Below are 23,685 nucleotides of genomic sequence, written 5' to 3' on the forward strand. Positions count from 1 at the left end.
TGAATTCTGCATACAAGTTAAATAAGCAGGGAGACAATATACAGCCTTTTTGAGGTCAATTTGGGAGGGACAAAATGGTTTCAGGACTTCTGTGGGGTTTCAGACATTTTATTTATTTATTTATTTATTTTATACCCCGCCCTCCCCAGTTAAAACCGGGCTCAGGGCGGCTCACACCAATAAAATTACAATAAAACATAAAAAGCAATTAATTAAAATACAGATTAAAGTACAGTATTAAAATTTAAAAAGCAGCCTCATTTTAAGTAGTCCATAAATCCAAGCCATGAGGGAGGAAAACACAGGGGTCAGACTAAGTCCAACCCAAAGGCCAGGCGGAACTGCTCTGTCTTGCAGGCCCTGCGGGAAGATAACAAATCCCGCAGGGCCCTGGTCTCCTGTGAAAGAGTATTCCACCAAGTTGGGGCCAATACTAAAAAGGGCCTGGCCCTAGTAGAGGCCAACCTTATGGCTCAGGATCTCCTGAATATTGTTGTTTGTGGACCTTAAGGTCCTCCGCGGGGCATACCAGGAGAGGCGGTCCCGTAGGTATGAGGGTCCCAAGCCGTATAGGGTTTATATATTTATGTACGTGTTTGCTTGGTATATTTATGAACATTTATTACATATCTAAGACCTTAAAATTCTTATAACATAGAGAACTTTGCTTTGCTGAAATGCAGACACCTCTAAGAGTCACATCCAACACTCCACCCCCTTTTGCCCCTAGCCACACCCACCATTGTCCTGGCCCGCCCCCGCCAACATGAGGGAATGCGGCCCTCGGGCTGGAAAAACCTCCCCTTTCCTGTATTTTTTTTTCCTTTTAAGTACATCTTAGCCATCCTTCTTTTTAAAAACGAAACTAAAACACGCCAGGTTGGAGGGAGGCTCTTGTTGCCTGCCGGGCAGGCGGGCGATTCATTTAAAAATAAACTGAATAAGCCTACAAACCAGTTTGTCCAACATCAGAGGCGCCTCTTCCTTATTATGCACCAAACAAACACCCACCCACCCCCCTTTCCTGACCCTAATTAGCGGAGGAGGAAAGGGAACCGAGTGTTCGCGACAACAGGGGGGGGCCGAACCCTTCGAAGCGGGTGGAACGCTCGGAAGTCTCGGCGGCCAGCCCACGCGGGTTCCGCGAACTTTATGGCCACGCCTCCAGCGGTGGGGAGCGGGCAACTTCTTCAAAGCGTGGAACGCTGGAACGTTCGCGCGGCGGGGTTTGGAACGTTGCGGCCGCCGAGCGTTCCATCGCGCGGAACGTTCAGGCAGCCAGCGTTCCATCAGTTCGGTGCGGCGGGGGAGGCAACCGATCTTGCAAAGGGTTCAAGTCCCGCAGGGGCGGGAGATTAGATTTATTTATTTATTTTATTTCGAGGGGACGGACGACACACAGGATCCTCCTCCTTGACCTCCCCTGCACCCCACATTGACGCTCCTGCCGGCTCAGGGGGAGGGAAGGGCCGGCCGCTGCTGCTGCAGAAGGCGGCCCACCTCCCGCCCCTTCCATCACTCTCACTATCTCTCCCGCCCGACGACGGCGGCGGCAGCAGCAGCTCCACCTCCTCTTTCGCCGCCGCCGCTGCCGCCCGGCCTGCTGTTGACAAACACGGCGTTCGAGGCGGGCGTCCCGTTGGGGAGCGCCTCTTCTTGTCCCCGGGCAGATCCCCGGGCGGCCGGCAGCCAGGGAGGGAAGGGCTCGCGGGGAGACGACGGGAAACGGGATGTGGCAGACGCTGGCTCTCGGAGCTCTCTTCTTCCCGGGACTTTTCGCAGTCTCCGTCCGCACCCTGCGCTGGCTGGCGCCGGCATGGAGCCTCAAGGACCGGATCGTCCTCAGCGGCAGGTACCGGCTGGCACCGAGGGGGAAGAGGGAGGGAGACCGAGGGGAAGCCGGAGGGGCGGGAGAGGCGGAGGAGGAGGAAAAAAAGGGAAGGCATTCCACCCGGATCCTCTTATGCAACCGGATGGAGTTGAATCAAAAGCCGGCGCAAAGTTCTGGAGGCGCGGGAAGCCCGGGTCGGATCCGGCGTAAGCCCGACTCGGACTCGGAGTAGACCCGCCGGCCTCAACGAGCCTCACTGCGATATATTAACTTCCATGTGAATTGGATTCTACCCTTAGACGGCGGGCGGGTCTTTGTCTCTTTCTCCCTCTCCCTCCCCAGGCTGGAGGGATCCAGGTCTCCGTTGCCGGGATCGAGGGAAAGCAAGCAGCTGGCGCGAACTTTCAGAAACCTCTTCTCCATCCAAGCTTGGATGCCTGTTGCTTTAAAGAGCAAAGCCGGCTGCTTACGAGCTGCACAGGATTCCTCGGCGGGCGGGCTTTGGGAAAAGGCAAACGGCGCCAGTTCGACCCTTTAAAAGGATCCCATTTTATAGCGGTTTCGGGGGAAGTTGGAGGGCCCCCCCCCTGATGTTGTTGGACTCCTCCGTTGTCCCTAACCATTGGGCCTGCTGTCTGCTGGGAGTTGCAATCCAACAGCATCTGAAGAACACCAGGTTCCTCAGTCCGGATATATAGTTTGCAAATGCAATTAATCTAGTTTTGCTTTTTTGCCTCTTCTGTTTGGGGAATGCAGAGGGGCTTGCAGGGGAGGGAATAGGACCCCTTAAGTCTACCCCTGCCTCCCTAAGAACAGCAACGCTGGTTTAAGGGCAGGGCAAAGGCTTTCAACACGAGTTTAAGGGCAGGGCAGAGATTAGGCAGGGACATTCCTGTCCAGATGAAAGAGAAGATTGTGAGGCAGGCAAGAGACTATCTATCCTTAGGGAGCCACAGGGAATGGCTCCTGTTGCTCAGCAACAGAGCATCTGCTTTGCATGCAGAAAGTCCCAAGTTCAACCCCCAGCATCTCTGGGTAGGGCTGCCTGAAACTCTGGAGAGCTGCTGCCAGTCAGTGCAGTCAATACTGAGCTTGCATGCTGGGCATGCAGAATGCTGCAGGTTCAATCACCAACAGCATTTCCTGTCAGGGCTGGGAAAGTCTCGCTGTCTGAAATCCCAGAGAGCTGCTGCTGGCCAGTGCATGCGGTAGGGCCCCCTGAAACTCTAGAGAGGGGCTGCCAGTCAGTGTAGGCAATACTGAGTCAAATTTACGGATGGTTTTGCTCTGTATAAGGCTGCATATGTTGAGCGAGTGAATCTCCTCGTGGCACTTTTTTCTTGCTAAAAAAATAAATAAAAATCATATAATGATATAATTGCAATTTAGGAACCAGAGGGGGAGGATCCGTGTTTGTACAAATTCAGTCATCGGAGTCATAGGAAAGATGGCAGGAAGTTTTAGGTATGGAATGCTCAGTAGGTTATTTGGGAAACTTGGGAACAGCTCTTTCTGGTGAAAAGTTGGGGTGGAAATGTTGCCAAGGAACAGGAAAAGAGAAGCAAGATTGTTCCGAAGCCAGATCCCCAAAGAAAGGCTTATGTTTATTGGTAGGACAGACATTTCATGGAGTTGGAAGGGATCCCAATGGTCATCTAGTCCAACCCCCTGCAATGCAGGAATCTCAGCTCAAGCATCTGTGGCAGATGGTCTCTGCTTAGGGAGTCCGTTCCACTGCCAAACAGCTCCTGCCGTCAGAAAGTTCTTCCTAATGTTTAGTCGGAATCTCCTTTCTTGAAACTTGAAGCCACTGGTTTGAGTCCTACCTTCCAGAACAGGAGAAAACAGGCTTATTCCATCTGACAGCCCTTGAGATATTTGAAGATGGCTATCATATCTCCTCTCAGTCTCCTCTTTTCCAGGCTAAATAGACCCAGCTTCACCAAGCATTCCCCATCAGGCTTAGTTTCCACACCCATGATAATCATTGTCTCCCTGCTCTGCACACATTCCAGCTTGTCAATATCCTTCTTAAGTTGGGGCGCCCAGAACTAGACACAGTGTTCCAGGTGTGGTCTGACCAAGGCAGAATAAAGCGGTACTATTCCTTCCCTTCAGGGACGCGGGTGGTGCTGTGGGTTAAACCACAGAGCCTAGGGCTTGCCGATCAGAAGGTTGGCGGTTTGAATCCCCGTGACGGGGTGAGCTCCCGTTGCTTAGTCCCAGCTCCTGCCAACCTAGCAGTTTGAAAGCACCTCAAAGTGCAAGTAGATAAATAGGGACCGCTCCGGTGGGAAGGTAAACGCCGTTTCCGTGCGCTGCTCTGGTTCGCCAGAAGCGGCTTTGTCATGCTGGCCACATGACCTGGATGCTGTACGCCGGCTCCCTTGGCCAATAATGCGAGATGAGCGCCACGACCTCATAGTCGTCCGCGACTGGACCTAATGGTCAGGGGTCCCTTTACTTTTACCTTTATTCCTTACCTTCATCTGGACACTAGACTTCTGTTGATGCAGTCAAGAATAGCATTAGCCTTTTTTGCCGCTGTGTCACACAGTAATAATAATAATAATAATAATAATAATAATAATAATAATAATAATAATATATTTATACCCCGCCCATCTGGCTGGTTCCAACAAAATATTAAAATGCGGTAGTCTGCCGAACATTAAAAGCTTCCCTAAAGAGGGCTGCCTTCAGATGTCTTCTAAAAGTCTGGTAGTTGTTCTCTTTGACATCTGCATTCCACAGGGCGGGTGCCACTACCGAGAAGGCCCTCTGCCTGTTTCACAGTGGACTCATGTCCAGCTTGTGGTCCACTAAGACCCCTAGATCCTTTTCACATGTCCTCCTGGCCAGCCAGGTGTGCCCCCACCTTATATTTGTGGAGCTGCCTCTTCCTGCCTAAGCGTCCCTATTGAAATCCATGCTAGTTTTGGCCCAGTTCTCCTGTCTACTGAGGTAACCTGGAATCCCAATTCTGTCTTCTATGGCATTGGCTACCCTTCCCGGCTTGGCGTCACCTGCAAATTTGATTCCACTCTCTCCACCATCCTAGTTGGGGACAAAAGGAGAGTAGCTTGCGAAATGGGTTTGGGTGTTTATTTTCCTGCAGAGGCGGCTACGAGTTCGCAGGAAAAGTGCCATGACCCTCACGATTACACAAGAACAGAGTCTTCTACGTAGTCAGGCTGTTGGGTTCACCCTCCTCCGTATTATTGACACTCGCTGCTGCTGGCTCTCCAGGATTCCCTGGCAGGAAGCGTTACCCAACCCTGTCTGGGGATGCTGGGGGTTGAATCCAGGACCTTCTGCATGCCAAGCAGATGCTCTGCCACTATGGGCACGGTGCTTTGGCCAAGTCTCTGCCCCAATTTACACAGGATGGTGCTTTGCGCCAGCCTCCCCTCGGGAAGTTCTGGCCTCTCCTTCCTTGGAGGTTTTTAAGCAGAGGTTGGATGGCCCTAATAATAATAATTATAATTATTTATACCCCGCTCATCTGGCTGGGTTTCCCCAGCCACACTGGGCGGCTTCCAACAAAATATTAGAAATGCAATAAAACATCAAACATTAAAAACTTCCCTAAAACCTGTCATGGATGCTTTAGCTGAGATTCCTGCATTGCAGACGGTTGGAATGAGTGACGCTTGGGCTCACTTACAACTCTGTGATTCTATCTAGCTCAGTATTGTCCATGCTACGTGTGGGGTGCCCTCCAGGCCCCTCTGCCTGGCTCTGGGAAGTCTACCTAGGCCACACACCCTATTTTTTACCTGGCTATCAGGTATCTTTGACCATGCCTCCTGCTTGGAGAGAGGGCAGAGGTGTGTGTACGGTAATATTTATATGTGTTGCTCCGCCCACTTTTGCTTCTGGCCCCGCCCACCAGTGGAACATGGCCCCGGAAGCTTGCTCCGAAGGGAATGCGGCCCTCAATGTGCCCCTGGACACAAGCTGTTGTCCTGACTGAATCGGCCCTCTTGGGTCGTTGGAGGCCACTCGGTGAATTTCAAGGTGGTGGGATTTGAACGCAGGCCTCGCGTGTGTCGCCCCAACACACTAAGCACAGCGTCATGCTAGCCTCTGACTGGGGTGTGGAATGGTTACCCCCCCTGGAGGAATTCAGAGTTAGAAGCAGTTAGAATGCCCCCCCCCTTGCCCAAAAGAATCACCCTCCACTCCTTTGGAGATTAAATAATTCATGATTTTCACCCTTTCTGCACATTTCTGTCCCCCCGCTAATTCGCACCCGAAACTTCCTTTTTTAACATTTCAATGTCCAGGAAATCCTTGGAGGTATTTGGGAGGGGGACGGACACCCCGTGGCTAGGGGCCCACTAGTAAAAGCCCCCCACCATTCAAAATACCCTGGAAGTTGGCCATTGTATTTCTTCTGCTCTTGGCTCCCGAGTCTCCCAGGAGGACCGAGATGCAAACTGATGACCCGACGGAAGGCCAAGCTCAACCAACGGCATGATCCTGCCAGAGAACAAATATATAAATACGAGAAAGGGAAACCCCTGGTTATTGATTTAAGGGTATTTACTTTGTCTCTCGGGACGTGGTGATCTTGCCCATTTCAGTTTGAAACTCTTTGTGGCAAGACTCTTTGTTTTCCCCGCCCCACCCCAAAGTTCAAATGATAAGCTGCGACTTCCTGTCGCAGAATCCTGGAATTGTAGAGTTGGGCGGGACCCCCGAGGGTCACAAAAACACCTCTGTGTCCACTTTCTTCACCCTGTGCGTAATTTTAGGCACCCCCTAAGCTCTAGAATTCTGCAGATGTAGCCCCTCCAGATGTTCATTGACTCCAATTCCCATCAGCCCCTGCTGGCAAAGTCCATGGTCAAGGGGAATGATGGGAGCTGGAGCCCAGCTACAGTGTACAAACATTTCCCTCGCTGACCATTGTTTTCTCCCTAGGCTGGTGTCGTCTGTCCAGGCCACGATGGCCACTCTTTCGGGGATCATTGTCATCTTCAGCTGCAAGGATGTCGTGCACGACAGGTAACTAAAGAGAGGCCCGCGGGCTTGTAAACTGAAGCCAGGTGTGCAGATTTTCACCTGCGCTTATCAGAGGACTTTCACCTGCGAGAGATAAGGATGCTTGGATTGCAAGCCTCTTCCTCCTGAACAAATCCCAGAGAGGCATGCTTCCGAACAAAGGTGTGTGGTGATCGGGGCTGCCTTGAGATCAAGCAGCCCTTGCTGCTGGGTTTGACGTATTTCACGGAACCATAGAATGGATGGCCTCCCAGGGGTCATCTAGTCCAACCCCCATCCAGATTGGAATTAGGTTGTGTTGTGCCTTAGCCTAGAGAGAATCTGCTCTGCCTGCAGAAGGTCCCAGGTTCAACCTACATTGCCAGGTAGATCAGGTTGAGACTGCCTGCCTGAAATCCTGGACAGCTGCTGCCAGCCAGTGCAGACAATACTAAGTCCGATGGACCCTGTGGTCTGACTCTACAAAGGCAGCTTCCTTTGTTGCTGAGACCCGGATCCAGACCTGGAGTGCAGATTCTCTGACTCAGACGCCCCTGAGTTGCAGGAAGCGCTTGGAGGCTGGCAATGCTCCTCATAGGAAGCTGTCCATCTAGATCAGTACTGCCTACACTGGCTGGCAGCAGCTCTCCGGGGTTTCAGGCAAGGGTTCAGTGTAGATAGCTGTCCTGGACTGGCTGGACGCAGAGGAATGATGGGAGGAACCAGCTGGGGAACCACAAAGGCTCAGAGCCTGGAGGTTGGTGGTGTGACAAGGATGAGTGATCAGAGGGAGAAGACTAGGAAGAGGAAGGGTTGGCAGCTGAAGAGGTAACCCTGTGGAATGCACTCCCACCAGGGGTCAAAGAGAACAACAATTACCAAACCTTTAGAAGGCATCTCAAGGCAGCCCTGTTTAGGGAAGCTTTTAATGTTTGATTTCTGCATTTTAATGTTTTGTTGGAAGCCGCCCAGAGTGGCTGGGGGAACCCGGCCAGATGGGCGGGGTATAAATAATAAATTATTATTATTATTATTATTATTATTATTATTATTATTATTATTAACCAGGCATCCCCAAACTGCGGCCCTCCAGATGTTTTGGCCAACAACTCCCATGATCCCTAGCTAACAGGACCAGTGTTCGGGGAAGATGGGAATTGTAGTCCAAAACATCGGGAGGGCCGAAGTTTGGGGATGCCTGTAATAGACCATAGTGAGTTGGTAGAGTCTGTGGCAGAGAGAAGTGCAGAAACAGAGGCAGATGCTAAAGCAGGGGAGTGGGATGCAGGAGGCTAAAAGACAGAGACGGCTGGTGAACAGTCATGGGTGTCTTGCCCTCTTTCTGCAACAAGCTCCCCTCCACACTTATCTCCCAGAACCAGAAGAGGCATGAAAAGGGCTGAGGAGAGATTGGGGACACGCAGGTGCAGTCTCTGAAGAATTTATTATTATTATTATTATTATTATTATTATTATTATTATTATTTTACATACCCCGCCCATCTGGCTGGGTTTCTCCAGCCACTCTGGGTGGCTCCCAACAGAATATTAAAAACACGACCAAACATTAAAAACTTCCCTAAACAGGGCTGCCTTCAGATGTCTTCTAAAAGCCAGATAGTTGTTTATTTCCTTGACATCTGATGGGAGGGCGTTCCACAGGGCGGGCATCACCACTGAGAAGGCCCTCTGCCTGGTTCCCTGTAACTTCATTTCTCGCAGCGAAGGAACCGCCAGAAGGCCCTCCTTGGAGCTGGACCTCAGTGTCCGAGCTGAACGATGGGGGTGGAGAATCTCCTTCAGGTCTACTAGGCCGAGGCCATTTAGGACTTTAAAAAGTCGGCAGCAACACTTTGAATTGTGCTCGGAAAGCCAATGTAGGTCTTTCAGGACTGGTGTTATATGGTCTCCCATTCACGGTTGCTTGGAAAAAATCCTGGAGAGGAAGGGACATAGATGGCTGTGGGGAGGCGGGGACCCTCTGTCTGCAATAACTTCATGGCGGCAGGACCTATCGGAAATGAGTTGCTGTGCTTTTTAAGCCTGACACTCTTGTGCAGATCGTGGTTTTGCTCACAAAGAGTTAATTCCAACTGGCTCAGTGTGATTTACAGCTGGCTCACTCCAGACAACAACAGCCACAGCATCTCGCACAGCCAGTTGTCAGTGATGATGGGAGTTGGAGTCCAACATGAGGGTCACAGTTCTGCCCCCCCCAAAAAAACCTTCACTCTGTTCTCCCCCACCCACCCAAATTAACATATCTCCACTGGCTCCTATTGTCTCCATACCCTCCTTTCATTTTCTCCTCCCTGAGACCTACACTCAGCTGCTCAACTTTAAATGCCATGCCGTGTGCACCAATGGCACTCTGCCGCTTTAAAATTAAAAACAAAAACAAAGAGGACTAGGAATGCTTCTCTTTTGCCGGAGAAACTGCTGCGTATGAATTATTTTCTAAAGGGGTTGCGTATTGTGTTGGCTGAACTCACCCCAAGTTGTGCAAAACTCTGCCCCAGAAAAGTAGGGGGAAATGTCACCACTTTTGCAACAGGCAATTTTCACGAGGCAGGCGTTGCATAATTAACTGCAAGCTTTGCAGAATGAATTGCATCAAGGGACCAAAACAAAACAAAGTACCTCTCTCCGCCCTTGAAGACCGGAAGCTTCAGATTCCACCATTAAAAATAAAATAAAAAACAACTTCGTGGAGGAGGATGAGCCCTTTTTAGTGGATATTAACCAGGATACCACACTGTGCTTCCTTGTGTGGAGGCAGTCTGAATGCAAGAACAGTGCCCACCCCCAAGACAGCACCTGCCTGGAGCCTTGCAATCTTAGACACGACACAAGAGGAAAAAGGGATGGGGAGGGAAGAGGAGTGAAAGCAAACTCGCGAACCAATTCTTAGAATGCAGCGGTAGTGCTTATGACAGTCAGCTGGAATGGAAACGGGGGGGGGGGGAAGCTTTTGCCAAATGTTGAATCTAAAATCTCAACCCCCGTGGTATCTGACTGAGTCCTACTCAGAGTAGACCCATTGAGAACAAGGGACCCGGGTTCGCGGTGTCCCTTAGCTTCAACGACCCTGCTGCGCACAGGACTAGCATTGGCACAATCTGAAGTATAAACCTATTATTATTATTCTCGGAACGCAGGCTTCACATTCGAAACGAGGCATGCGAAATTAGGGATTTCCAGGTCCACCCTTAACCCACCTTTCCTTCTCCTCCCCAAACAGGCACTGGATTGCGCGTGAGTACATGTGGGTCGTGGTCTCCTACATGGCCTATGACATCTATGTCATGTACCTCTGCCACTGGCACAAAGGCGAGGAGAAAGGGGAGGCCCACCCAAAGTATTCTCTGGCCAGCGTCCACAGCTTCCTGCAGAGGGAGAGGCTGATGGTCACACACCACCTTTTCATTCTCATCGTCCTCACGCCGGTGGCTACGGTGAGAGCACTTCGGTTTTCTCAAGGAGTTTGGCACGTTCTGGGTGTTACCTGTGGGTGCTCCGCCATGCTCGCTGGGAGACGCCCACCCGTGCAGGCGCAAGTGTGGAAACTTCCCGGGATGTGTCTGGAATTGCCATGATTAACGAGCAGCCTTGTATCTATGATACAAAATCGGAGGTTTTGGCCCGCCATCTTGATTCAAAATGGCGACCAGAGGTATCCAAAGGCAGTTGAAAGCCTGCTCCTTGATCTTGGGGCCCACGTGAAAAATTTGGTTAAAATCAGTGCCGTCTTGAAAGGTTCAGCCTGCCATCTTGATTCACAACGGTGCCCAGTTATTTTTAAAATTTCTATACAGCTTTATATTTTAAAGAAAAAAATCAAAGCAGTTTAGGTAAAGGTAAAGGGACCCCTGACCATTAGGTCCAGTCGTGACCGACTCTGGGGTTGCGGCGCTCATCTCGTGTTATTGGCCGAAGGAGCTGGCGTATAGCTTCCAGGTCATGTGGCCAGCATGACTAAGCCGCTTATGGCGAACCAGAGCAGCACACGGAAATGCCGTTTACCTTCCCGCTGTACCTATTTATCTACTTGCACTTTGACGTGCTTTCGGACTGCTAGGTTGGCAGGAGCTGGGACCAAGCAATGGGAACTCGCCTCGTTGCAGGGATTCGAACCGCTGACCTTTTGATTGGCAAGCCCTAGGCTCTGTGGTTTAACCCACAGCGCCACCCGCATCCCTCTCAAAGCAGTTTACAGCACATTCAATCAATAAAACATAAATAAAACAATCTGAAGAAAGTAAAATGCAGTGCTACCTCTGGTTAAGAACTGGATCCATTCCGGAGGTCTGTTTGTAACCAGAAACCGTTCTTATCCTGTGGCGCAATTTCGCTAATGGCGCCTCCGTGCATGCCTCTGGCACACGAAGCATTAATAAACAGAGGTGCCACTGTATAGAATATACAGTCAAAGCAACATAACAGAAAACTAAAATATTATCTTAAAGATTTCAAAATAAAACATTACAAAGGAGGTCAACTACAGAATACATATTTAACATAGTAGGGCAGGTGCGCTAGGCCAGGTGGAAAGGGCCTTGCAAGGAGCGGCCTTCATGCTTCACGGCCGGGCAATGTTCCTCCGGCCTCATGAGGAGCCTTTGCTTGGATTATGTCCAAGCATAGAAGGGCTTCTTGATTTGGGAACCATCGTGCAAAATTCTGTTTGAAACAGCACCCGAAGAATGGCAAAAGCCTGTTCCTTGATTTCAGGAACTGTGATGCAAAATATGGCTGTGATATCTTAAGAGCTGTCCGTGCAGGCCCCCGGGAGGCTGCCCAGAAGGGAATGCGGCCCTCAGACTGAGAAGCATTCCCTACTGCTCCTCACCAACGCCGGAAAGAGCCGCTTAGGGTTGACGGGTTGCAAGCCGCTTGCACACACACACACACACACACACACACACACACACACACACACCAATCCCTAAAATTCTCTCCACTGCTTTTGTCCACAGCACTTTAGAGGTGAGCTGGGAGACTTCTTCGTCGGCTGTATCTACACGGCTGAGCTGAGCACCCCCTTTGTATCGTTGGGCAAGATCCTGTTGCAGGTAAAACCAAAACCCCAGGCTTTCTCAGACACTCGGGGGTCCCATACCTTTTTCTTTTACTCCCTGGTTAAAAGTAGAGATGTGCTTTGCTCTGAGGCTCAGGGCAGTTGTGTTTCTGATGGCAAGAGACAGAAGCGCAATCATGCAGAGAAGCAACAGGCACCCCTCCTCCCCAAGAGAGAGACGCTAAATGGATTGTACCAGTGTCTCTGAAACATACTGCAAATGCACAACTGAGTTGTCCTCAGGGTGGATAATCAATGATTTTTAAAATAAAAAATATAAAAAATCCGATTTTTTTTTATTTAAATCCGATTTTTTTGAATAAAATGTTTTTTGAGGAAAATATATTACCATCCAAAGGTTATTCCATCATGAAATAAAGATTGGTTTTTTAATTATGTAGAATAAGGTTGTATATGTTTAATTTTTTGGTAAATAAATTCCATTAATCCATTCACAATGTCATGCTCTTCCAGAGGTTTTTGTAAGATTATTGGGCAGTTTCTCTGCCTGCAAGATATTATCACAGATGCTTGGTTTACTTTTGCAGTTCTCAAAACTGAATTTGACTAAGCAGAGATCACATGCCTCTTCTTCACAGCAAAAATGTTATAACATGAACACAGTTGAGAAAAAGACCTTAATCCTATTGTTCTACAAACCTATGTGTGAGGGACAGGGGATATCGCGAAGTCCCTCCCCTCCTGAGTTCAAGCCCGTCCCCGAGCAAAGGGGAAAGCAGGGAGAGTTCCGATTCCAGTGGGGAAGCAGGAAGTCGTGTCCGAGGCTCAGGCAAGGTAGAGGAGCCAGGGTCCCAGGTGGGACAGGAAGGGGCAAGTAAGGGGGGAAGACCCATCCCCCCAACTCCAGAATTACGCAGGAAGAGGAGGGGCAAGAGGATGGGTCTGCCAAAGCTTTTGTGTTGGAGAAAGACGCGCCAAAAGCCATTAGGAGGTTCTGAAACCGACTGACAACATCGCTCCGTGTAAATAGCAATGACTTGAGCACTGTAAATACGCAGCACCAATAAAAGAATAAAATGCAGAGCTGCGTAGCGTCGTTACTCTGAAGTAGTCCACTCCGGCCACTGTGACAGCAACCTCCTAATCATTTTTGGGCTACTTTGGAGTTGCCGGGATGAGCGTGTCAGAGGCGGAGAAGTGGCGGCAGATCGCTGAGCAAGCCCAGCTAGAACTGCAACAGCTGTCGCTGCAGGCGCAGGGAGAATTGAAGGCAGCTAAAGAGGAGACTAAGAAGGTCCAGGACGACCGGCTACAACTTGCGGAACAGGTGAGAGAGCTCCAGGAAAAAGAGCAGCATTTAAGGGCGGTGGCGGTAGACCTCCAAAACAAGCTGGATGCAGAGAAAAACAAGGCGGGAGGGGCACCCCAAGTCCAAGTGCTGCCAGGAAGGAGAGCCGGGACCCTAGTAAGCAAGTTCAATGGAGACCCGAAGGAGTTTCAGGGCTTTGAGACTGAGATTGTGTATGCTCTTGAGCTGCACCACGATGAGTTCCCTGATGATGAGCACAGAGTAGCGTTTATTGTGGAGCACCTTACAGGGGCGGCCAGGGAGTGGCTAAGACCGTTAATTGCAACAAGGAATCCTTGCATGAAGAATGTCAAACTATTTCTAGAAGGTTTGAAAACGATGTATTCGTCCGATAGTCATATGGACCAGACTAAGGAGGAACTTCATAATTTACGCCAAGGAAATATGACAGTTCGCGCGTATTGGGCGAAATTCACCATGCTGGTGCACAGATTGGGGTGGGATCTGGAGTCTGCCCCAATGCAAGCGGCGTTTTACTTGGGGTTGCATGAGGAGGTGAAGGATGAGCTCTCGAGAGGTCCAAAGCCCAGTAATATGGATCAACTGAGCAAAGCGGCTCTGGCGGTGGGGGTGAGGCAGGAATCCAGATGGAGCGACAAGCAAGCAACGCGCGCAAAGCGGGCTTGGTTCCCACGGTCGCAGGAGAAGCCACTCCCTCAACAACCCTTTCAAGCCACGCCTGGGGCCAGTCAGGACCAGGAACCCATGCAGATTGATAGCGCGCGCGCGCGGGCTTTTCAAACCCCAGCGGCGCCAAGACGCAAGGAGGGAAGGGGTGGGAATTGCTTTCTCTGCAACTCCCCCCAGCATCTCGTCAGAGACTGCCCACATCGCAGGGAGTGGCAAGGAAAGGCGGGAACGGTTGTGCCCTCCCCCACTGACGCAGCACCACAGCAGGGAAACGGGAAAGCCTGGCTGCAGGAGACAAGGGGCGGCAGCCAGGCACAGTCAGCAGACAACAGCCCCAGCCCACCCACCCGCACAGAGAGGAGCAGAGCCAGCCCACCCCTCCCAGAGCAGGAGTGGTTCTAGAAGTGACGCTCACGCTCCCAAATGGCTATCCATTGACGGTCCTCGCCCTAATTGACAGTGGTGCCTCAGCCAACTTCTTCTCGAGAAACTTTGCAGAAGAGCACCAGATCCAGCTTCTGCAGCTGGATTTTCCTCTGCACGTGGCAACCATTGACGGCAGAGAGCTGCTGGGTGGGGCCATCACTCATCAAACCCCCCCCATGAGAATGACGGTTGGAACGCACTCAGAGACACTGGCATTCAACGTCACCACCATCTCAGACCCCCCAATCGTTTTGGGCATGAGCTGGCTGGCGCGCCACGACCCCTCCATAAGTTGGCATCAGAGATGCATCACTTTTGGATCGGACTTTTGCCTGGAACATTGCATGCAGCACCAACCAGGGGAGGGGCCTCCGATAGCCACGGTGGCCACCATGCACGTCAAAGGGGGTGAGGCGATACCCAAACCATACTGGGACCTGCAGGAGGTCTTCAGTGAAGCGGAGTCCGACCACCTGCCCCCACACAGGCCTTTTGACTGCCAGATCAACCTGGTGCCTGGGGCAACTATACCCCCAGCCAAGCTGTACGCCATGTCAGACCAGGAACTGGAGGATCTGCGCGCTTTTATCGACAAGAACCTCAAGCGGGGGTTCATCAGAGAAAGCAAGGCAGCAGGGGGCAGCCCGGTCTTCTGGGTGGACAAGAAAGACACGCAACAGCGCCGTCTTGTGGTGGATTTTAGACGGCTGAATTCGGTGACAGAGCCAGTGGCTTTCCCCATGCCCAGAGTGGATGATCTCCTGACAGCGGCACGCAGAGGCAAGATTTTCACCAAGCTAGACCTGAGGGGGGCGTACAACTTGATCAGGATCCGGGAAGGCGATGAGTGGAAAACCACGATGTTCACGCCTCTGGGCTCTTTTGAATATCTGGTGATGCCCTTCGGGTTGCAAGGGGGCTCAGCATGCTTCCAGGCCTTCATGCACCACGTCCTGGGGTCCCTACTCTTCAGGAAATGCTTGGTCTTTCTGGATGACATCCTTATTTACTCCAACGACCCAGTGCAGCACGTGAAGGACGTCAGGGAGGTGTTACAGCGCCTGAAGGAGAACCACCTGTATGTGAAGCTGGAGAAGTGCAAGTTTCACACCAAGGAGGTGGACTTCCTGGGCTACAAGCTGTCAGACAAGGGGCTGGCAATGGACAAGGACAAGGTGCAGACCATCCTGGACTGGCACAGCCCCAGGACGCGCAAAGATGCCCAACGCCTACTAGGCTTTGCCAACTTCTACAGGAAGTTCATCAAGAACTTCTCTCGAGTTACGGCTCCCATCACTGACTGCCTGAGAGGCAAGCAGAAGTTCAGGTGGACACCAGAGGCGCAAGCAGCGTTCGAAAGCCTCAAGAGGGTGTTCGCCTCAGACCAGAACCTGTTCCACGTGGTTCAGGACGCGCCCCTACGCATTGAAACAGATGCTTCTGATAAGGCTGTGGGCGCCATTTTGTTGCAACTGGACGCCAACAGAGAGTGGAGACCCTGTGCCTTCTTCTCCAGGAAGTTGACCCAGCCCGAGCGAAACTACACAGTTTTTGATCGGGAACTTCTTGCGATCCACGCGGCGTTCCAGCACTGGAGACACTTCCTGGTGGGCGCCAAGCACCCCATCCAGGTGTGCACAGACCACAAGAACCTGGAGTTCTGGAGAACTGCCAGGGTGCTCAACCAGCGGCAGATACGGTGGGCGGAGTTCTTCTCGAACTTCAACTTCTCCATACACTACATCCCAGGAGAGCAGAATGTCAGGGCGGATGCCCTCTCCCGCAAGCCAGAGTACATGGAGGAGGAGGCGCCACCAGCCCCAAGGCACATTTTCCCCCCGTCGGCATGGTCCTGCGGAGCAGCAGTGGTGAGCGAGGCAGAACTCACAGCACTGACGGCAGCGGATGAATTTGCCAACCGCATCTTCAGAGAACTGAGAGGGGGGAGGGAGCAGGCAAAAGACTTTGCAGAACGCAGAGGGCTGCTTTTCTACAAGGGTGCGCTGTACCTACCCACCACCCAGCTTCGACGTACGGTCCTCAAGCAGATGCACGACAACCCTACAGCGGGGCATTTTGGAAGGGACAAGACCACTCACCTAGTCATGAGACACTTCTGGTGGCCAGGGGTGAGGGAAGATGTTCGAGACTATGTAAGGGGCTGTACCACCTGCCAGCGGGCGAAGGTGGTCAGAGCAGCGCCACCAGGGTTGCTGGAGCCCTTAGCCACACCACACAGGCCGTGGGAAGTGGTGTCCATGGACTTCATCACAGATCTGCCTTCGTCCAGGGGTAAGACTGCAGTGTTGGTGGTGGTGGACCTCATGTCCAAAATGTGTCACTTTATACCGTGTGCCAGGGCAGTCTCGGCAGAAGAGACAGCCAAACTGTTTGTTGATCACATTTTCAGACTGCATGGATTACCTTTAAGGGTTATTTCGGATCGTGGCCGCCAATTTGTTTCCAGGTTCTGGCGGCGGCTCATGAACCTCCTGCAGGTGGAGGTCAGCTTGTCGACGGCTAGACACCCGCAGACCAACGGACAAGCGGAGAGGGTCAACGCCATTCTGCAGCAGTACCTGAGATGCTACGTCAGCCAGCGGCAAACGGACTGGGTGGATCGCTTGCCACTAGCAGAATTTGCCTACAACAATGCAGTGCACGTCTCCACAGGGGTGTCGCCCTTTAAGGCCAATTACGGGCGCGACCTCAGATCTTTCCCAGAGAGGGAGAGGGAGGAGGAGGAGGAGGGCCCACAGGCTGAGGATTGGGCAGAGGAACTGGAGACGGTGCACCAGCAGCTCAGAGAACACTTGGAGAGGGCCAAGGAAGCGTACAAAAAGGGGGCAGATCGCCACAGGCGACAAGGGGAGGTCATCAGGGTGGGGGACAAGGTGTGGTTGTCCTCGGAGGGCCTTCCCACCAGAGGGAGGTGCAAAAAGCTGGCACCCAAATGGCTGGGCCCCTTCACGGTCACGCAACAGGTCAACCCGGTGGCATACAGGCTGGCACTGCCAGAGGACATGAGGGTGCATCCAGTGTTTCATAGATCGCTGCTGTCGCCGTACAGGGAAAGCAGCAGGCTCAGAGACAGCGAACAAACCCCCGAGGGAGGGGGGGAGAGGGAAAGCAGGGAGCAACTCAATGAGGCCACGGCCATCCTGGATTCAAGGTGGGGGGTGGGGGGCCTGGAGTACCTCATGGCATGGGAGGATGCTCCACCGTCCCAGAATGAATGGGTTCCCGCCACTCAGATACAGGAGGAATTCTTGGTGGAAGAATTTCACGCCCTCTTTCCCCACAGACCCAAGCCCTGGCACATGGAAAGGGAGGGGGAGGAGGAGGAGGCACGGGAGAACAGCTCACCATGGCGCTGGGAAGCGGAGTTTGAGGAACCAGAGGATGAGGTATGGGTGTCGCCAAGATCCACCCAGTCAGAGGAAGGAGCAGATTGGCAAAACATTTTTACCCCCACCAGCTCTGACGCCACGGACTTTTTGGGATTCCCGTCCTCCCAGGCGGAAGGGGGGGGCTCGCAGGACTGGGGGGAGGTGTTCACACCAACGGGCTCGGAGAGCACCGAGTTTTTAGGCTTCCAGTCGTCACCGACACATGGGGGGGGCCTGGGGAGGGGTGAAGGAGAGCTTGGGAGGGGGGTGGATGTGAGGGACAGGGGATATCGCGAAGTCCCTCCCCTCCTGAGTTCAAGCCCGTCCCCGAGCAAAGGGGAAAGCAGGGAGAGTTCCGATTCCAGTGGGGAAGCAGGAAGTCGTGTCCGAGGCTCAGGCAAGGTAGAGGAGCCAGGGTCCCAGGTGGGACAGGAAGGGGCAAGTAAGGGGGGAAGACCCATCCCCCCAACTCCAGAATTACGCAGGAAGAGGAGGGGCAAGAGGATGGGTCTGCCAAAGCTTTTGTGTTGGAGAAAGACGCGCCAAAAGCCATTAGGAGGTTCTGAAACCGACTGACAACATCGCTCCGTGTAAATAGCAATGACTTGAGCACTGTAAATACGCAGCACCAATAAAAGAATAAAATGCAGAGCTGCGTAGCGTCGACTTGAGCACTGTAAATACGCAGCACCAATAAAAGAATAAAATGCAGAGCTGCGTAGCGTCGTTACTCTGAAGTAGTCCACTCCGGCCACTGTGACACTATGAATACAGAATCAACCCCTTCAGTGCTAAGTTTCAAGAAGTTCAGTGAATAGAATAGAAACAATATTTTTCTGATTGTTTGGAGTGGACAGTATTTAAGTTTTTCATGTGTAGGCTGGGCTGACAGTCTAAGTTTCTTAATATATATATATTAATATTATTTTTGTTTAGCCAAATTACTTAACAAACATAGATGTTTGTTTAAGCAAATAACATATGCTGTAATGTTATTGTTTCAGTTGAATAAATCTATTTAAATTGTTATTATTAAGGTAATGATTATTTTTCTCCTTCCTAAGTACAACAGAAAAGTTGTCCAAATACAGTATGAATGATTAGCCTATTAAACTGGGGATAAAAAAAACTAATATGAAAAGTTGTTATTCTAAAAATCTTCATCTACCAGCATATTAAAGTTATACCAGCAAGAATTAGTCTTTATGTAGAAAACTATGATTTAAATCAAGCCTTACTGACTAGTGGTTTAAATCGTGATTTAAATCGCGATTTAAATCAGTTTGATTTAAATCAAATCCACCCTGGTTGTCCTCCACAAAGGAGGAGGATGTTGATGGAAATATGGTGTATGGTTTGATAATTTGTTGGAAGCCACCGTCAGATTAGGATTAACAATAATTTTCACAGCTCTAGGGTTTTCTGGTTGTTGTTGTTGTCTAAATAGCTGTATATAACTGTTTCCACCTCCCGCTTTACTCTGCTTTCTCTTCCCCAGCTGAAAATGCAGGATTCGGCCTTGCACAAGGTGAACGGCGTCCTCGTCCTGGTGACCTTCTTCCTGTGCCGCATTGTCCTCTTCCCCTTCATGTACTGGGCCTACGGCCGCCAGGCGGGTCTCCCCATCTACAAAGTGCCTTTCCACATCCCCTTCCACTGCAACATGGCCAACGCCCTACTCATCGCCCCTCAGCTCTACTGGTTCGCCCTCATTTGCCGCAAGGCCCTGAGGCTGTACAGCGCCCCGCCTGCCTCGGACCGAGCCAGATAATGGCGGCCTGAGACTTGCTCCCTGTCGGCTGGGTCCTGCCTGCCCCCTGACTTTCTGCACCAGCCTCTCGGGGAGAGACCCCTCATGCCCAGGAGTGACAGGCGACGACTTCTGCCGGTGGCCCCTGGGCGAAATCCGGTTGCGAGCAAGGCGGGGTTGTTGCTTTTTGTTTTGTCCTGTTCTGAGGAGTCTACCGCCAGAAGAGTGCTGCTGGATCCGGCCACCCAAGGTGCTCAAAACGGGCTGGGACTCCTGGAAGCTGCTTCCAGTTTGCAGCGTGGGGGGGGGGGGCAGAGTGCCAGGATCCGGCCCCCTGCCAGCGCTGGCCTCTCTCGGGACAAAAGGGTGGGCAGAAAGGGGCACTGGATATGCCGACTGTCGGTTTCTTGGTGGCTTCTGTGAAATCAAGGGTTTATTTCTTCCCAAGAAAATGATTCCAACCCCCCCCCCCCAATTATACTGCTGAAGTGAAGAAGGCTGGGTGGGGCAGATAACCCAGAGTACATTTTCCGCATGGGAGGACTGTGAACTGTTTCGCCCCAGGACTCGAATCGTGGGCTTGGGACCCAAGTGCTGGTTTGGCAAAATCAAGCTGTCTTTCCACCCACTCCCTGAGCTGTAAAAATGGGGTGGAGGGCATGGATTCTATGCTGGGAAAGAAAGCGGGGCATTGGGCAATCTGGTCATCATATTTGGTGTGGGGTGTGTGTGTGTGACCAGGCAGCTGGAGGTTGGTGTGGGGATTGCCCCCTCTTGTGACCCGGTCTCGGGGCCAAATCAAATGTGTTGCTGTTTCTTTAGGGCAAGCTTGTCCTGTCTGTAAAACGAGTATTTTTGTCGAGACCCTGCAGGGGTCGGCCTAAAATCCCCGTGCCAGCATCACACAGGGGTGAAGCTTCCGCACGCAATTCGCACCTGGCTCCACATCGACGGCGGCTCTCTGTTTGGAATACAAGAAGTCTGCCACAGGTGGGGCTTGGTTCTAACCCAGGGGTAGTTCGGGTGGTAGAGCATGAGACTCTTAATCTCAGAGTCGGGGGTTCAAGCAAAAAAAAAAACACCCTGCATTGCAGGGGGTTCGACTAGATGACCCGTCGTCCCTTCCAGCTCTACAATTCTATGAAAAGTGTGGCCTGCCAGACGGGGCTGGACTACAACTCCCATCATTCCCCTGGCCATTGGCCACACTGGCTTCTGGGAGTTGGAATCCAGCAGTGTTTGATGTCCCCATCACTAGTGCAATCCATTTTCCTACGGGGGTGTTTCCCCCCCCCCCCATCACTTCTTGTACCCATTTTCTTTCTGGTCAAGCTGGGGGTGGGGGGACAGAGGGGCAATGAAATCACAAGCTGGTGTGTGTGTGTCTCTAGACCAGGCATCCCCAAACTGCGGCCCTCCAGATGTTTTGGCCTACAACTCCCATGATCCCTAGCTAACAGGACCAGTGGTCGGGGAAGATGGGAATTGTAGTCTAAAACATCTGGAGGGCCAAAGTTTGGGGATGCATGCTCTAGACCCTGCTCAGCTTGGCCAAGAAGCAGCTGGTATTTTTTTTCTACCTCCTTGTTTATGTCTGATCTTTCCGGAACTCCTTTGCAAGTACCACATTGGAACAGCCTTCGGATTGATGCGGCTACAACTTCTTAACAAACCGGTGTCTCCTCTTCCCTAAACGTCATCAGAAGCGCCCTGCAGGATCGGGCCCACCTAGCCCAATCTCCTGATTCTCGCAGTGGCCAACAGGTGCCCCCAAACGGGGCCCGAGCGCAACAGAAACACTCTTCCCCACTTGCAATTCCTAGGAACTGACAAATTCAGTGACTTCTTACCAGCCCTGCCTAGCAGCCAGCGATAAACTTTATCCTCCACAACTGCCTCATTCCCTTTCAAAGACAACCAAGATGGCCGCCCTCGCGACAACTTAAGGGGGCGAATTCCGTAGCGGTGTTGGGTGAAGTTCCTTCCGCTCAGTTTTCCAGCTCTCAGCTTCATTAGATGTCCCCATGGGATTCTAGTAAAGTGGTACCCCGGTTGTAGAACGTAATCCATTCCAGAAGACCGTTTGACTTCCGAAACGTTTGACAACCGAGGCACAAAGGGTGGTCTGCAACGTCAATGGAGAATATTGGAGGGGGGGGGGGAAGTCCCCAGAAGCCATTCAACTCCCGAAAAGCATTCAAAAACAGAAGCAATTATATTGGGTTTTCAGCGTTCGAAAACCGCAATGTTCAGCCTCCAAGACGCTCGAAAACCGAGGTACCACTGTATTTGGGAGGTATTCTTCCTCTCTCGTTTCCACTGTTCTCCACACTATATGCATTGTGGAGAACAGAAGATAGGGAGGTTATTTCCCCCTCTACCTCATTCAACCCTCCTTTTTACTTCCTAAACTAAACCCTCGCCCCCAAATGCTGTCGCTTTTCCTCACTGTAGGGTCACTCTGAAACCTCAAATAGTCCTTTTCATGGATGATGGAAACTATTGTCTGACTACATCCAGAGAGCCCCCATGTAGCCCACCCCTGCCAGAAGCTCTTACTGTGCCTTCATTTCCCAGACTTTCCTTTATTATTTTTATTTTTCTGGAGACCAATAAGGTGCCTTGTGTACAACAGGATGGGGACCAGCCCTCAAATGTCTCTGAAATTGCACAAATCCTAAGAGAGATTTTTCTTTCCCCTCCTTCAAGAAGCCAACTCACTGGTTTACAATATCTGCTCCAGAGGAGACACACAAGTTTTGCTGTACTTACGGTATGTCTCCTGCAGCGAATCACATGCCTGAGTGTTATTTTTCTTTGAAAGGAAAATCATTATGCCAGGGATACGATTAGAGGTTGAGAGAACAGCAGACTCCATCCCTGTTCTACAATATTTAAATGCTGTCTTTTGACTTCCGAATGATGCTACGAGCCGGGGTTAGATGTGCCAAACATCTTAAGAATGGCTTTTGAAGTTGCCCGGTGGAATTGGCAGCAGCGAGACTGACGGAAGCCTATTTTCCTCCCTGGGGAACGTTCAATGTTATATTGCCAAAACCAGAAAGGAATGTACTGTAAATAAGTATTCACTGCGTCCCTCATAACCAGAGGATTCTACGGGTTTTGGGCTCCCCAAAAGATCACAAACAAGTGCCTAGGAGCTGCCCAAAACCTTATAACCACTTTCAGCGTTTACACACTACTCTTTGGGGGGACAAGCGTCAAGCAACTCTCGAGGACAAGTCTCCTCTCACTGTGACACAACCCTGCAGAAATGGGTGAGGAAGGAAGAAAGAGAGACTCCATATTAAATGGTTTTACGTCACTGGATTCACCGTTTTCTCCTGCAAGACTACAGGCCTGGTGTGTGTGTATATATATATATATATCATATATATATATATATTTGAAAGCAGACAAATAAAAGATAACCTGTTGAGAAATTTGAATTGACGGCTCTTGTTCAGTGCTTGAAATAAGCCAGGTGTATTTTGTGACCGAGTGAAGATACCTAGGTGCCAGGATGGTGCCCGATGTCTCCACAGCCTGGAGATGCATGCCTGGGGATCACTGGATCTTGACCATGGGTAGGCAGACTAAGGCCCGGGGGCCGGATCCGGCCCAATCGCCTTCTCAATCCGTCCCGTGCATGGTCCGGGAATCAGCGTGTTTTTATATGAGTAGAATGTGTGCTTTTATTTAAAACGCATCTCTGGGTTATTTGTGGGGCACAAGAATTTGTCCACTTTTCCCCTTCAAAATATAGTCCAGTCCCCACAAGGTCTGAGGGACAGTGGACTGGCCCCCTGCTGAAAAAAGTTTGCTGACTCCTGTGTTTTCACACACTGGTACCCCATCCTGTAGAATTCTATCCGTTATATTTTAGCTGAACAAATTTCAGGAACCCAAATGCTCCTTCTGTGCAGCTTGAGCGGAAGCAGTGAATGACATTATAGTCAACTAGTGCCATTCAGCCCGTTTAATAAACGGGCGCTAGAACATTCGATCTTTTTCGGTGGCAGCGGCGCGTGGGGGGCTTTTATTCCTTGTCTAATTGATTGTTCCTCCCCCCTCCCTTTGATCCTTAAATTATCCCTAATTCCCCCCCCCTTTCCCAAACCCCAAGTCAAAGTCCCCCCCCTTTTTTTACCTTTACAGCCCGGGCTCGGCTGGGGGGTGCGGGGGGTATTTCTTCCTTTACCCCCTCCGAAGCTTGTTTGGGGTGCGGATCCCTCCCCACCCTGTTTTCGCGCGCTTTTTGCG

The 23,685-nt window shown here is 51.3% G+C and overlaps 1 protein-coding gene across 1 annotated transcript; it reads left to right on the forward strand.

Moving 5' to 3' along the window:
• Nucleotides 1–1,215: 1,215 nt before the first annotated feature.
• On the forward strand, nt 1,216–22,871 carry TLCD3A (TLC domain containing 3A). Its single transcript, XM_035139769.3, has 5 exons — nt 1,216–1,852; nt 6,761–6,844; nt 10,062–10,275; nt 11,797–11,892; nt 19,171–22,871. The coding sequence occupies exons 1-5, from the start codon at nt 1,731–1,733 to the stop codon at nt 19,441–19,443; spliced, it is 789 nt and encodes a 262-aa protein (XP_034995660.3). The 5' UTR covers nt 1,216–1,730; the 3' UTR covers nt 19,444–22,871.
• The last annotated feature ends 814 nt before the right edge of the window (nt 22,872–23,685 follow it).

This window comes from Zootoca vivipara, chromosome 14 (genome assembly GCF_965207765.1).
Source record: "Zootoca vivipara chromosome 14, rZooViv2.hap1.1, whole genome shotgun sequence".
In the NCBI taxonomy this organism is placed as follows: domain Eukaryota; kingdom Metazoa; phylum Chordata; class Lepidosauria; order Squamata; family Lacertidae; genus Zootoca; species Zootoca vivipara.

What these genes read in the sequence shown, in the direction of transcription:
- TLCD3A (XM_035139769.3), top strand. Translation starts at nt 1,731, where the DNA reads ATGTGGCAGACGCTGGCTCTCGGAGCTCTCTTCTTCCCGGGACTTTTC. An exon ending in AAGGATGTCGTGCACGACAG is followed by an intron (nt 6,845 to 10,061) that starts GTAACTAAAGAG and finishes CTCCCCAAACAG; the next exon opens with GCACTGGATTGCGCGTGAGT. An exon ending in TCCTCACGCCGGTGGCTACG is followed by an intron (nt 10,276 to 11,796) that starts GTGAGAGCACTT and finishes TTTTGTCCACAG; the next exon opens with CACTTTAGAGGTGAGCTGGG.